This window comes from Charadrius vociferus, unplaced genomic scaffold, assembly GCF_000708025.1.
Source record: "Charadrius vociferus isolate BGI_N301 unplaced genomic scaffold, ASM70802v2 scaffold61, whole genome shotgun sequence".
Classification (NCBI taxonomy): Eukaryota; Metazoa; Chordata; class Aves; order Charadriiformes; family Charadriidae; genus Charadrius; species Charadrius vociferus.
The window spans coordinates 4,647,751-4,664,020 of NW_009646945.1; the positions used below are offsets into that span (position 1 = coordinate 4,647,751).

Sequence of the window (16,270 nt, forward strand, 5' to 3'; positions counted from 1 at the left end):
TTCTTGCATTGGAAATTCAATGAGACTGAGTGCTCAGGAAGGTGTCTGAGCAGAGGGCTGGTGGGCCTCCTCATGCTGTCTCTGTGATGATTTCAAACTTTTGCACAAAGCAGAGCTGTTTCAGCAGCAGAGGAGCCCTGGAGAAGGTTACAGGCCGCCAGGTAGGAGACTTCCTTCATGTTGCTCTTGTAGATCAGGCCGTGAGCTGAGTCTTCCTTCTTGCCTGTGACCCCTCTGCTCCCAGGCAATGGCTAGGGCAGGATGCTCTTGACCCCCTGGGTTAGCACTTTCACTCTGCACAAAACACACAAACGACCTTGTCTCATGGTGGGAGGACAAACCAGTATCTGTCACCTTCCAGCGAAAGCTTATTTATACATGCTGGGAAACGGTGCAAACTACATTGCTCCTCTTTTGTAAACTGCTCGTGGAGGAGTTTATGGGGCTAAGTAATAAATAGAGCCTCTGGGCTGCTCCAGAAAGAGAACCAGGATGGCCAGGGTGACCACCCCGAGGAAAGTGCAACCGGAAGTGACTGGATGTTACCTGGAGGGAGTACTTGAGGCTCAGGTCAGGATAACTCTGGGTCCTCTGTACCATTTTCTCTGCCCAGAGCCAGCTGGGGCACGGCGGAGCTGTTGGGCATCCTTCTAGGCAGTGGGAACGCAGATCCTGGGGCGGGGGTCAGGACGGCCCAGCAATTGTCTTGGCACTGCCTGAATGTGGCATTCCCGGACGTTTGATAGAGAATTGCTTTGTGTTGTGTGGGATAAAATTGAGGGAAAGGGTCCATTTCTGCAGGGAAGAAAAAATTAGGAGTTTTGTGTCTGAGGGCTAGTTTATATTCCAGCCTCTCAACAGTCCAGTTTCTCACGTGGACTGGTTTTCATCACAGGTTTTGGGAAGAAGATCACTATCATCAGATGTTGATCATCTTTTCGAAACTAACCTAAAAGACAAATTAAATATTTGACAAAAGAAAATGCCAGATTTCCTTTTTCCTTGTTTTTCCTCCACTGCTCTGAGTGAACACTTTCAGCTTTTCTTTTTAAATCTCGCAGCCTACAGCATGCAGTAATAGCTCATTCATTATTCAAGTAACTGTTTCTGTAACTGGGTTAATAATAGTCCTCATAGCTAAGTACAGTAGTCTAGCTGGTGGAGTTAAAGTTCCCACAGAGCTTTTGTTTTCCTCAGTTTGCAATAATATTCCCAATAAAGCCATTCATGAAAATGACTGTGCCACAGCAGCTTGTGCATAACACCCAGTGAATTATTATAACAAGATTTGTTAAAACTGTGAAGGACATTTGTAGTAAGATACTTATCTGTAAATGATCGTTTTAAAAAAAATTGTTGAAAGCTCTCATTTCAAGCTATGCTGTTTTCTCCACTGCAGTCAATTCCAAGAGCTGACCAGGTTACTGTAATATCTGAAGGTAGTTTGTGATTAAAAAGCTTATGGAATTTTCCCTCACATGAAGCAGAAGCTGAGGCACAAATACAAGTAGAAGCGCTCAATATGGAGCCACATTTAAAAGAGGAGCTAAGGATATTTTTTGAATCAAATACTTCAGTGCACAGAAAATTGAGAAAATCATTACAGTAATAACGCACAAGAATCTTTATAATTTGATAAGGACATATCAGCGTGACATACATAGAAGTAAATTATGCTTCTCCTAAACTCCTAGAGTTCTCTGAGTTGAAAAAAATAGTACATTAAGGCAAGATGATGGATATAATTTATTTAGAGTGTTGAAAAGCTTTATACGATTCTGCCCATGAGACTATGAAAGAAGTCCGGTAACAAGGTGGTGAGGTAAAATCTTGTCCTGGATTAACAACTGCTGAAGAGACAAGCTGGCAGCGGGAATAAATGTCTGAAGCCTGAGGTTGAAAAATATGAAGAGTGAAGGGCCCTAAGAATGTCTATAAGGACTATTTTTTTATCTGTCCATGTGCAGGTGACTATGTTGTACATATATTACACTGATTTCCTTCAGTTCCTATGAGGAACTTTTTACAACAGATAGGAGACAAATATGGGCTTTCAGATAAGAAATGTACCCATTAGGTTTTTTAGAGATTTTTAGAATTATTTCCTATGTCTTAAGACTGTGATCATAGTTTCAGTGGATTTGCTAAGTACTCCATTTCCTAATAACACTAAGAATTAGACGAACAATGAAATGTCAAAATATGCTGCTGATAAAAGCTTGATCAGAAAGGGAAAGCTGCAAAGGATTGCTTGAAACACCAGACAACTCTAATACTACCAGTGGTTGTCCTAACATGATAGCAGATGAACTTGAACTAAAAGGTAATGCATTTGAAAGAAATAATTTAAACTACTCTGACACACTGATGGCTTCTGAATTAACTGTAATCTCTGGGGAAAAGAACTGAGCATTATTGTGAACAGCTCAGTGAAGATACTAAGCAGCAGAAGCAAAAAAATGTACCTGAGACGCTGAAGTGGGGGGATGCATTAAGAAGAGAATAAGAACACACCTACCCTGGTGCGCAGATGTGGCTGCACGTGGAGCCACATGTGCAGAGAGAGGGGTGGCTCATCAGCCTCATTAGTGCATGTGACTTCAGATGTCACATGTAAAATGTGAACTTGATACAAGAATATTTTTTCTCAAGCGAGTAGATAGGCCGAGGATGACGAAGTTGGTCACTTACACCTAGGAGTTGGCCAGTCCCTCTGGCAATGTACTGAAAGTTGGGAGCCTAGAAAGATTCGGGTTGGCATAAGGGGTGTCTGGGCACTCAGGCTCCTCGTTAGCATTGGCTCTGCTGCTCCTTTTCAGAATATTTCCAATTGCTTCTGCCAAAGTTTCCCCTTCCCTCATTTTCCAACCAGGATCATGGCCTATCTTGCCTCTTATTTTTATTAATTATTGTCATACTTATGGTCTGGGTTCATAATCCCATATGGAAAAGTGAAATGGTGTCAGCCAGGACACATGCAGGAACCATGCAAGGAAGTCCTGAGGGACGAAGCTGGAGGAGAGTGATGCCAGTGAGCACTAAGGAGCAGAGGTGGCAGGCAGGAGATGGCAGAAGGGCACGGGAACCCCCATCCAGGCTGGACCAACCTCTCAGTCAGCCTCTCTTCAGCAAAGTCTTTCTTTGTCTCCAGGTCTCTGGGGCACCAACAACCCTGACGCACCATCTTACAGTTAGCTCCCTTTTAAGATAAATAGAGGAAGCTCATAACTCTGTGGTTTAGTTGCAGTTTGTCTGGTTTTGACGCAACAAGATAACCTCCTCAAAACGTAAATTGAAGCATGGTTATCTTTGCAACCAGAAGGGCTAAACACTTCATTAGCTTTTTAAATGAAAGCTTAGGTTCTGGAGAACGCAGTCAAATCTGCAGGAAGGGCCTAATTCCTCCCACATTTTCATGAGCACAGAGGATCAACATCTTTGCCAGTCAGACGCTCTTGTTCTCCCTGTCCCAGAAAACAAGGAAAAGGCGATGTTTGCATTTACAAGGCGATAGGTTTAAAGCAGATAAAGAGAACCATGAATAAGTAAGGTAGAGCAAACCTGTAGAATTCACTGATGGAAGTTTTTACTGCAGTCTGCAGGATTAGAAAGGCACCGTTTATACAAGTGATGTTTGCAGCTGCACTAGTTACAGTGGCTGGAAATGATGAGGGCAAAAATGCTTTCTCTTGGAGGCAGCACGGGCCTGGCTTGGCGTGGTGGGTTGGGTTCTGTTCAAGCGAGGGGTGTACGAGGAGGTATACGCTGCTGTGCGACCCTCCTCTGATTATGAAGCTCATCCCAGTGCTGTTTGTTGTGGCCTTTCCCAGTGGCGGTAATACTGTGTGGAAAAGGAAGTTCTCATTAAAAGAAAGAAATGCATTGCTTTCATACCTGTAGAAACAAGCTTAAAAATCTGACTCTTGAAGTCTCAGAAAAGTGAAAAGAAAAAAAATAATGAAACCTGCACATGTTTGGTTTTGATAGGTCATGATATCTGGGTGGTTGTTGTCGGCAATACTCAGAATAGCTCCTGGTGCTGACGGGAGTTGCGAGGAATGTTTCAATAGGCATGAAGAGGTACAAATAGCAACTCATACCAAGGAGAGACTGAGAAAACAGAGGGAAGAGCTAGGAAAGACAAAGTAGTTCTATATGTCCCTATTCTAAAATTCTTTGAACAAGGCAGTGAAAAGGCTCTGGAAGAAGTTTAAATAACCCAGCAGACAAGGGAGGCTGGATTTCAAGGGACTGATGAGAGTGAAGATCAATAGCCCCAAGAAGGAGGACTCAGTCCTCCAGCAGAGCAGGCGAAGGCTTCAGCCCACTGGATTTTTTTATGTTTTGAATGTGTTCATTTGGAGCGCATGGAGTTTCTGATTTAGTGGGACAGCTGAAATATTCGAATAGTGAGAAAACAGTAGTCATTGGCCAAGTTATCATGATAAAGAACATTCCTGTGTAACAGCTATGAGCTCTTCACTTCCAGAATTGACACACAGGAACCAGTAACGTGTTTTTTTCATTATTGGTGTGACAGGAGAATGCTGGAGACAGTGTGTTAGATTAGAGGGACCTATGTCCTCATGGATCATCAACAAGGAGATCTGAGATCTTTGAAATCTGAAACGTCATAACTCAGGAGCTGGATGTGTCCTTTCCAAGTAAAGCAAGTGAGGACCAAGGGGAAAATTCTTGCTTTCTCCTTTAAGTTTTTCAGCACAAAGCTAATGAGGAATTGACATAGGACCCCATTTTGAAGCATAACTCAGATAAAACCCTGTAATTGAAGCTGAGTCAATGGGAAATGTCATGCTGGTTTTCATAATGCAAACCATGCACGTGTCTCTATAATGCCATACCCCATCAGAAGATACAGTGGTGGAGTCTGATAATGAGCCAACATCACAGAGCCACATTGCCGCTGGATGTACTGCACAAGGTGTCAGCATCCTGCCAGACTTATTCCCTGAATAGGCATGGCTGATGTTTCCAGGAGCTGTAAGACATCTAGGAGAATCGCCAACGGGGAGCAAAACCAATGCTGCCAGTAGCAGGATGGGATAGTGCCAAATTAGTACAGAAGTTCCTGTATGTGCCAAATAGTTTTCTAATTGCATTGCGATCAGCAAGACAAAACTGTGTCTCTTTAAAAACATATGTCTGTATTCACAGTGGATCTTCAATGCAGAAGGGGAATTCAGAGGCAAAATGGCAGATAAGAAGGGTTTGTTTGTTTTCAGATGTGTCTGGGCTTCCACGATGCCAGTCCATAGAACTGATTCCCTCCACTCCAGGGAAAGGAAACGAGAGGACAAAGAGGAGGTGGGATCTAGCAGATTAGAAAGTGGCGGGGCTAATTCAGTGCATGGGCACACATTGAAGCGTATGTGACTCTGGCAGGTACTTTCTCACTTAACATCAGACAAAAACATTTAGGGTTCTGTTTGGGTGTTTTTAGGTTGGATAGCATCTTATCCCAAATGCAACACTGGGCCACCGGGCCCAGTTCTTTTTGTGCTTTTGATTTCAGTGTCATTTTTTTTTTCCCAAATGAATGTATAACACATTTCTAAGAGTTAGGCTGCAGCAGCCCAAACTTGAATAAGCTGGTCCAAATTACAAGGATGCATCTGATACTCATTAAAAAGAGGATACAACAGCTTTTGGAACAGATAGTGGACTCCTAGGAGTACATCATGGAGGAATTTACAAAGAACGAAAAGTGAATCATGTTGCTGTAGAAATAATTATTCAAATATGTGGTAAGTAAAATTTCATCTGGATGCTTTGTATTCTCTCAGACCTTCCTTGAGCTCTTCTAACTGACACTGCCAGCCACCATGCAACAGAGTGATGATGGGGCTGACGTGCACATGGGCTTAACCATCTGCCTCTTCTCCCCTTGGGGGCCAAGTACATTTTGTATCTAGTAAAAAAAAATAAAAGAGGAGAACATGTGAAAATATTGCCTGCTCTGTTGATCTGATGGGTGTCTATACCGCTGTTGACTCTGGGAGGTTAAGGCACAGTGAGCTATGGTGTAGATCTACAGTAGCTACACTAACTCCCTTTCCAGGCTCCTGGAAGTCACACTAAGGCAGAACAGCTTTCTCCACTTTCAGTGCCCCATAAATTAATATAGGACAAGCCTAACTAGAGCTATGACATGGTCAGGGATGAGCTACGCTGAGTAGCTGCGTAGCTGCTCCTGCCCCATGTACCTCCGTGGGGTTTTGGGCAGTACTGGCCAGCTGGGTTACAGCACATGGGCACCACCCTGAGATGGTCATGCAGGTTCCCTCTGTGAATGGAAGTCTTTTAAGAATCAGCAGTACCTAACTGTGCTGCAGCTTCAGTCTTTTCCCACTCCTCCCCACATCCTTGGTTGAAGGGGCCTGTCCCACCTTATCATGTGAAATGACTACACTACTGCCTCCCCAAAACCTTTCCAGAGCAGGCTGTGTTTGCCCTGATATGTAGAGAGACAGTCCTTATGGACAGAGGTATCAAACTCCAAAGCGAGGAATTCTCAACAGTGGGTTTTGTTAAGATAAAACAATAACTGTGCCTTTAGAAATAACACTAATAAATGCATTCAGTATGGTCATTGCTGTCTCTGGCCACACAGGGTTTGTACAGGACTGCTTCAATGTAGGTATCTTGTACCATACCCAAAGCAACAGTTCTCCGGTTCCCAGTATGCTCTTTATTGTGCAAGGCATCTATGTAGACCCAGCACCTTGCAGCAGATCCATGCATACAAAATAGGAGACAGTTCATTTTGTTTTATTTACTTTTTGTGGGTTTTGTCAAATTTATCACTAACAGTTACTATGAACCTGCAGTACAAATTTCTGGGTCCTCCATTATTAGGGAGGACTAATTCAGCAGCTGCTACTCCCCAGACCCAACGTCTAGTGCCCTGACAACCTGTTTTCTTCAAGATTTCAGGCATTCCAATATTTCAGGCCATTTATTGTAGAAGTCTCCTGGCTTCTGTTCGAGAAAAAAAACAATTTACTCCAACAGGAGGTAGTCCCTTATGAGATACATCCAGCTGGCCACAGCGGGGGCCAGCCTTGTCGTCTTTACAGGCAGGATACGTTCACATGCCAAAGTCAGCAGAAACAAAATAGATGACACATCCACAGTCTGAAGGTTTGTATTCCCAACAAACCCAAGCAGAAATAAGACAGGATGGGGAGCCAGGTCCAAATCAAGCATTTAGTTCAAACATTTACATGCCTGACATCAAACTCTTGGATTATGGATTAAATCCATAAAATGTGTAGGAAGGAGGGAGCTGCCTGTGAATTGTCTCTTAGACATGTCTGGGGACGTTTTGTGACATCTGTTGTACAAGCTTGGGTTTGTAAAACCCACATGCAAAACAGTAGGTTTAGACCAAACTGCTGATGTCTGAAATTTTCACTCTGCTTGATACGAGACACTGCCAAATCTCCAGCAGTATCTGTGTCTGAGACTCTTTTTCCTCTCATCCCACACACCTTGAGCTGATTGTTACTTGTGCAACCTCTGGCTCTTGATAATTTGGGAGCCATATATCAAGGAGAGACCCGTTTGGGAGGAGACAACAGGGATTCTGACTATTCTCTGATCATTAATGCAGTTTTCAGCTTGAGGTGATTTAAGTCTTTCTGTTCAAAAAATATGACATCAGTCATGCACTTTCAGCCATGTGAGGTTACTCAAGATTTACAACTTTCTGTTGAGTGACCATTCAATTTGGAGTAGTTTTGTTAGGATGATGTTTGCTGTTGTGATCTGGGGACACTTTTGGATCACCCTTTTTCTTAGGATTTGGTGTCCCCACATCCCCACACAGAAAGCAGAAAAGCAATGTAGCTCAATAGCACTTTGCAGAACATGCCGCCAGAACCTGCCAGTGAAATCACTACAGGGCCCCCAAGCCACCTTCTCTTTCTTCTCCTGGGTTTTTTTGATGAGGAACATGCTCCTCACAGGTAATTTTAGAATTTCCACTGAAGTTTCTTGCAACTTTGTGAAGTCTGGAGCACTGACCAGAAAAAGCCCGCATGAGGCTCACGCCTACCGATGGATGCCTGACTGTAGGGCATGTCCCAACCCTTCCTCTGGCCCTCACACAGCACTAGAGTGACAGCTCTGAGGATACGAAACTGGAAGGTGCTGGAAGGATAGAGCTGCTTTCAGTGGCACCTGAAGGAGCCTGCAGATCACTGCTCAGGGCACTTTGTTCTTTCTATTTTGAACTAACTGAAGCAGACTTTCCCTTTTACCACACAGTTGGGTTTGAGGAGCCAGTGTCAGCAGCTGTCCATCACTGTGAGACAGAAATTGGCAGATCAGGGCCTAAAATGGACATCTGTGCAGACCTGGAATTTCAGCTCTGAATTCAGTGGGGAACAATTTGGGGCTTCTGTACACTCAGTGAAATACAGCACAAGAGAAGGGGTCCTAGCCCAGGTAACTCTGTGTTTCTGCCTCGTTTGAAAACTGCCTAACAGGGGGTTGATATCTTTTAGAGCAGCTACGCACCTTTGGGAAATCTTGTGTGATAGTCCAGAGGGAAGAAAATATTATACTGTTATTGCCGGGGGACTGGGGCAAGGCTGCTTGTGACAGTCATGAAAGATGTCCATGCTGTGCTGCTACAGACAGTTCCCTTGCCACACAAACTCTCTGAAAACAAGGGGACTTGGGGCTAGGAGTTGCAGAGCTCCATGAACACCAGTTTTATTGCCTGGAAATAAAAAGACTGTTGATTAAAGGGACCTATTTTATATGTTTTTGACAGGTTGAGCTCCTCTTTTTTTCCATGCTCACTATTTTTTTAACCTTCACTACATACACTCTGAGTATTTGTTAACACTCTTTGCTTTGAATTACCTAACAATAAAACCCTTTCTCTGAATTTCTCCCAAAATCTATGTAGTTGCATTCCTCCTTGACTTGATAAAACTCCAAAACACCATCCCACAGATAACTTGCCACGCGACATCTGGCTTTGTGTACATAAATGTATATATGTCATGTATGTGGCATCCTCTATCAAGGCAGGACTGTGTACATTAGAGCTGTTTACCATCAGTGTGAACTTGGGCAACAGATGTTTCTTGCATTTCATTTTCTCCCTCACCTCTTCACTAGAAAGAGACTAAGTGGAAATTGCTCAGCTGAGCAAAGATCATCCCTGTTGGATCAGTTCTTTACTCTGGGAGTGCCTGAACTGCAAGTGACAGCTCAGACCTGAGGTTGCTGCATTTGTGTAAATTAGGGAACATGTGCAAGACAGCCAAAATCCCAGGCCAGCAGGTCTGGGTGGTGAGCTCCAGTAGAAGCAGGGAAAGTTGGCTGAGGCTGTACATGGAGCTGTACTGGCAGCATCAGTGGTTGAATGCTGCCTGGAAGGGTGAGCTGCAGGCAAGGACCACGCAGGAGTGGAGTCTGTGGCAGCACCCCATCAATACCCAGCAACGGGTGGAGGAGTGGTGGAATGTCCACATATGGGCATGAGAGCCTGCAGCATCCTCCCCCAGGCGGGATGAGGGCGGCTGGTGCCCACAGGGAGGTACAGCTCTGCAATACCTCCCCTGCACCTTGGGGCTCACTAGCACCAAGAACAACTTGCACCTAAGAGGTCTTTTCCTTCCAGTTAAAAACATGCAGTCAATAGTGAATCAAGTGAAGGGTGAATTCTCAACGTACACATCTCACATCTAACTGTTTTTCAAAGGCTTATAACTACTTGTTCCCAGCCCTGATGCTGCTTTCTGTCCGCCTGCCTTCCCCCTTCCCAATCCTCTGAAAGTTTCTCCAGACTTCACAGCAGAGCGGAGCAGCCAGCTCCAGCGTCTGCTCCGTGGTCACCTAGAGGTGTGTGGGGCCCGGGCTGAGCTAAGAGCCCCGGCTCGGCTGAGCTGCACGGAGCTGGCTCAGCTGGCTCAGGCCTGGGATGCAGCTTATCTGCCAACGGAGAAGCCACCCATGGATAATGGAAAGTGACTGTAGCAATGGAACGTGTTACAAAACTCCTATTGACTTCATGGGAGCCGGCAGACAGAAATCACTGTGTACTTACACTAAGGAAGTAATCTGGGACAGTAAATTAATCTCAGCAGTCCTAGCTTCAGGGGTTCTTGAAGCTATTTTGTGCAGTTTTCGTTTGCATGGATTTGTTCCCTATTAAATTCATAAGGACGCAGCCAAAGTTCTCTCAAACTGCTGAGCTGTGCTTTGTTTTGGGATTTTCAGAAAAACACATGAAGCCAGAGTTTTGTCTGACTCCCACCTGGAAGCAGAAATTGGTCCGCGTCTGCTGAAAGGCTTGTGACTCTCTGCAAACTTGAGTCAAACTTGGCTTGGGTTCTGTGTCTGTGTCCACCTGGCTTCATGTCTCATTACAGAAGATCCACCCAGCTGTAGCTCAAGGGGTAGAAGAAGTCAAGCTTTGTGTCTGAGCTGGACCACCCGTGATATTGGTTGAGTCAAAATGCAGAAATAATAGCCATAATCACAGCAAATAGTGGAACTTCCGTTCTCGTCTTTAATAAGAAATGTGTGAAATTCAGGGGGGGAAGAGTAGTATGCCTACATGATGTAGGGAACACACATTCACTTATTTTACTCTTTGCAGTTAAAAATGGGCCCAGCCCAAGCATCTCCAGGGAAGATCAGATTTGTGTCCAGACCAATGTTGGTATTCCATTTTTGAATGTCAGTGGAACAGAAAACAATGTTTTTCTTTTAAAGTTGAATTTCCAGCTGTGGTGCTGTGAGGAGCAACTCTGTGGTAAGCAAGAGAAGAGAGAGGAAATCTCTTGAGTTGCTGTGGATTATCATGCAGCGCAGGGAGGCAGCGGATGAATGCTCTCTTTATAAAGGTGCCTGGGCATGGGGGAAACGGCTTCGCCTCTGTGGGTGCAGGGGCTGTCTCGACTGCAGCATTAGCTGGGCTGCTTCTTAACTGTTGCCCCTCACCTCCTTCCTGCCTACCCACACAAACCTCTTGCCTGCGGCACCCTCCAGCCCGACAGGGAATATGGGCTAGAGAGAAGATGCTGCTCTGCCTCTACCCTGCTTGCTGTACGGAGCTGCACAGCCCCTCGCAGCACAGTGACCGGTAGGGGATGCTCCTAGAAATGTGGGTGGCAGAGGTGGGGAGCATGGACACAACAGGGGCACCATCACCCAGGTGAGATGCTGCTGGGGCAGCTTCAAGTCACCTGAAATAACTCTGCTCTGGAGCCACAGCTTGGCAGACACAGCCCTACCTGCAAGAGCCACCAAAGGCAGCAGCACCACCACCATGGGGAACAGCATCTCCATCATTGCCACTTGTGTGAGCACTCAAGAAGCAAACCCACGCAGCCTTTCTTCCTGTGCCCCAACTCACCCCTCTGCGCTGCCAGCCTGGACACTGCCTGCCTCACTCGGGGTCACCGAGAGCCCTCCGGCTTTCAGGAGCGCAGCTGCTGAGTGACCTGACAAAGAAACAACAAATTTGTTACGCCCGTTTTATAATTTCATTGGCACTAGAAATTCTGTGACAGGAGAAAAGGAAGGTCACACCTTCAAAGAGACTGAGAAGTGAAGGACATACTCATATATCGTTGCTGGTAGCACTGGAAGATGGCCATAAGAAGGGTCCTCACTCGCTATGTAGCTGCCCCGTAACTTGTAGAGGAAACAAAATGCACTCTGCTAGAAACTCCTGTTTGCTTTCACTTGAGAACTAGCAGCAAGGCAAAGACATTCTGTCAGGTCTTTATTGCTTGTAGAATTAAATATAGGTTTCGGATCCCTTTTCTTAAAGCAGTCTTTTACCCCACTACTTTCTCAGCTGCTCTTAGAGTGGTGCTGCCGGTTGGATGTGCACATTGCAACAAGCCTGAAGGTTTGTAACCTTCTGTGAGCTGAGACACTTTCTTTTCCCTTCAAAGGTTCCCACAGTCAATGCTCGGTGGCTTCCCCTCTGTATTCCTGCACCAGTGAGTCATTTCCCTGCCTACCTTCTGCCTACACAGAGTCCAGGTGCTGACGGCTTCACTGGGATGCTGAGCATGAAACCAAAGTGATCTGCTGAATCAAGACTACATTAAAGTATTTCCTTTTTGCTGACTTTTTCAAAGTTTTCCTTTTTTTTCCCCCCTCTCTCTTATTGTAATGGTTCATCTCATCTACAAATTAGCTTGGTCTGTCCAGAGACGTGCTTTCAAATAGATTTTTTTTTTCTCTCTGCAGTGTGAGACAGTGATATCAGCTGGGGACCAGGAAGACTACGTTCAAACTGCTGCAGGGAAGACAGGGAAGGAGCTCATTTAATCAGGTCTACAAATAGGTTTTCAAAAGACAAGGTTTCGAAACGCCCTGTTGTGAAGTCTGTGCACGTAAATGGAGGATTCAAAGGAACTGTGACAATAAGGTCCAAACTTGAACACCTTGGCACAGCTACATCAGCATCTTAGTTCGGACCAGGAGCCAACTTCCACGGCCAGTCTCCCAGTTGTCCCCACTTACTGGGTTTCCTTTTGACTTGTGGAGCTGATCTGGAAGAGGTGAACCTGATGCCTTTCTGATGAAACACGAGCTTGAAAAGATGCTCTGGGAGCCCACCTGGTGCACTCCATGTACCAAATACATACTCAGTTCACATCATGCTTCAGGTAGTACGTCATTCCCATGGGGTGGCTGCTGAGGGGCTGCTGAATTTTAGGTTTAGAATAATAAAAAATCAAACCTTCATCAGGAACAAAGGAGCTGTGGCCACTGCTCCACTGTGCATCATACACAGAAAATCTAATTATATTTGGGAATAAGACCATCTATGGCCAATAACTGCATTTAGAAAAATGTTTGTGAAGTGACAGATCCCTCATGAGAGACTTATCAGTACAAACAGAGCCATCTAAAAGATGCTTCATATATTCCATATGAAGCCCTTCTACACATTTGAGAAACCTTTTAGTCTTCCTGAAAATATATATATTAAAATCTATGTAATATATAGATAATAAGTATTTTTTTATATATATACACACACACATAAAATAGTCTCCCTGTGTATGTTGTGATTTTCAACACAGTGGATCTATTCTTCGCTCATGCTAATCTCTGTAAGGGAACACATAGGTTCTATAACATGTTGTTTTGTCCCATTCCTTCCTTTGTATACAGAAACTCTGTAAAATTACTGATATATAACCTGAAAGCAAATAAATCTTAATATCTGGAACATAAACTTTGCTGCTGCTGTTGTATCTTGCTCTACAGGATACAAGGATCATGAAAAGCAGTTGCAGTAGTGAAAGCTTAATTATTCTTTACTAATTACTGGCTGAAATAAATTAAATGTCAAGGGCGTCTGTAGTAAAAAATGACATCATGTATGATATAATTAAATACACAAAACTATGTTTAAATAGCTGTAAGTGTCTGGCTAAACCAAATCAATCAAAATATTCAAAGACAATATTGACAAAAGTCCTTATATCACACTGTTGTGAATAAAAGTTTGTCACAGCAATGTGTTAGTTTTAGCTATGATTTTTCTGGAAGAATAACGTTTATTTTATATTTTTATTATTATTAATTTTTATTTTTATTGTAATAAAAGCCAATGAGAATGTTATATTGGATAGTTAGCATGTTTGAAAAGGGGATTAAAATGAGTTGATAAATGTATATCACCTTATTGTATAGGTATAGGTATAGGCATAGGTATAGAGACAGATAGAGATAGAGATAGAGATAGAGATAGAGATAGAGATAGAGATAGAGATAGAGATAAAGTTACCTAAAGGCTCCGGGAAGAGCTATCTAAATCTGTAGCGTGACTGCTACCAAGTTTTGTGTCTTCAGCAATTTTGACCTCACATGATCACAACAAAATGTCTTAAACTGGATGTTTCTGATGTCAGCATGACTTGAAAGTGTCTGTGCAGTCTGACCAAGGTGTATGAAAGCCTGCGGCAGAGCAGGAATTTGCGCTGGGTCCAGGGGTAAGTTTGATGATCAGCTGGGGCTTCTCCCTTCCCGCAGCTCCGAAGAGTCTCACCGTTGTTCTTGCTGACAACTTTTATCCTAGGTTTCAGGATGAAGTGGACATTACTGACATTAAAAGAGGAACTTACATGAAAGTTGACAGAAATCAAACAGGAGCGGCTTGAGCAGTTACTGTAATGAAAATCCTTTAAAAAAAAAATGTCATAACCCTACATAATTTAATACCACAAACCTCAATTAGCCATTGACACATTTAATTTTTAATACCAGGTGCTTTCAGCTGATTTGAGATGAGGAAGCGCAGCCACCCCAGCTCTTCGGCCGAGGTCACGGCGGCAGAAAGGCGGCGGTGCCGGCGCGTCCGGCGGCTCTGGGGCAGCAGGCTGGCTGCCGGCGATCTTTGTTCCTTTGTTCCCCCCGGCCCCGCTTCCCCATCCAGACCAACCTCCGTACAGCCTGGTCCTGGCTTTGTTTTTTTTTTTTTTTTCCCCCTCCTTGCTCACCTGCAGTCTCTGTTCATATTGTTTTATGGTACTTTAGACAACGGGTTTTAACAGCTAAACATAAAAGCCACTGAGAGCATAAACAGGAAACTTGTGTTTAGGTGGGAGTGCCTAGGAATTTTATACTGCTGACCACAGAGGCCATGGGAGAAAGGAAATAGGAAAAACACTGTAAATACCTGGGTGACTAATGACTTGTGCTGCTCATCTGGCTTTTCAGAACATGAAAAGTTCAGCCTCTTCCAGGCAAAACAGTTCAGGGCAGGCCGGGTTGCTCAGGACGATACTCTCCATGCCCCTCTGCTGCCTGTTTCCCTGCTCCGCTCCCACCACGGAAAGCGCCTCCTTCCTATAAAGCCAAAAAAACTCACAATAAACTGTCGCCCGACCCCGGAGGTTGCGCGCATTGATGGCAGAGAGAGGGAGTGCGACATGCGAGGGTGTGCTCCCGCTCTCCGCACTCGCACCGCCTAAGAGGATTTAGATGCAAGAGACCAAATTTGCACACCCCGGTTTTGTGCTGAGGCAGCAGCTGGAGTTTGGGGGCAGCGGGTGCCTTTGTCTGGCCTTCCGTCGCTGGCTCCCGAAAGGATTGCCATTGTTCCTGAGGGGCCTCCGCAGGGCCGCTCCCGCGCCCGCTCCCTTTTATCGGCAGCCGCACGGCTTGTGAGAGGTTTTGTCTTTTGCTGACGGCAGCAGATTTGGCCGATCGGCATCTCCCACGCGACGGCGCTGGGGCAGCATTTCCAAGTGGGCCATCTGCACCAGGCGGGCTGGCGGAGTGGGACGTTTCAGTGGTGTGGCGATTGCCCTCCCAGGGCCGGTGTGGCTGGTCAGACCGCGACATCTGGTCACCTTCACCGGGAGTGCAGGGTCCGATTTCACTCAAAAACCGGGGTGGTTTGTCACCCTGAGGTTGCGACCCGGCAGAGAAGGGGTGAAAGCAGATGAGGACCCTCCCCAAGTGTCACGTTTCTTTGGGGGGAGCGGCAGCCCCACCAAAGGCACTGAGGCCAGGCCCTCCTGCTGGGTCTGTGGGCACGAGCGCAGCCCCCCAGGGACCTCAGGGGCCCACCTGTAGCACTGGCCGATGGATGCCCCTTGCTGTCCTTGCTGCTTCTGTTTCCCACAGCACAAACTCTGACACAGAAGCACTAGTCCAGTTTTCACCAAGCTCCCGTACAAAACCAATAACCTGCAAGTAGTACTGATGCGCCCAGGTTGCTTCAGAGAAGGACTAGCATGACCAGGGGTGAGGGTCCTGATTCAGCAGCTGGGTCTTCCCAAAATCAAGTGTGTTACTAAACAGGGGTGGGATTTCACTCATGGAAAGTTAAGCACATCTGTAAGCGTTTCTCTGAATCCAGGCTGGGGTTTCATCCATAACAAACTTGGTTTTTGACTGCCAAAGTGATATGATAAGCTATGGCAATGTTTGGCAGGGAGCTGGGGAGGACAGCTTTGTTCATGTCCAGGCATGATCACTTCCAGACTGTGCAAGCGCCAAAGTTTTATTGATGCAGTTGCAAGGATACACTTGTATGTAGAGGTTACTTGTATGTATACTTGTATCTATAGGTTACATAGATAGAGGTGTAGATACAAATTGTCTCAGTCTGTAATAGCATAGTTACCTTCTCCTATGCAGTTATAAAAATATATAGGAAAGGTTGCTGTGATCACAGAACAGGAGGCCCAATATCCACAGTTAGACTCCTTTATTTTTCCATTAATTATAGTGATGAAAGATGTTGGGCTCT

General features: G+C 45.1%; 1 protein-coding gene across 1 annotated transcript in view; it reads right to left on the bottom strand.

The window, feature by feature from the left end:
- Window positions 1-11,331, bottom strand: part of ZEB1 (zinc finger E-box binding homeobox 1) — a 197,028-nt gene extending 185,697 nt beyond the window's left edge. The window contains exon 1 of the mRNA XM_009895127.1: window positions 11,277-11,331. Within this exon, the coding sequence (XP_009893429.1) occupies window positions 11,277-11,331 (55 nt within the window). The remainder of the gene's footprint in view (window positions 1-11,276) is intronic.
- Window positions 11,332-16,270: the final 4,939 nt, after the last annotated feature.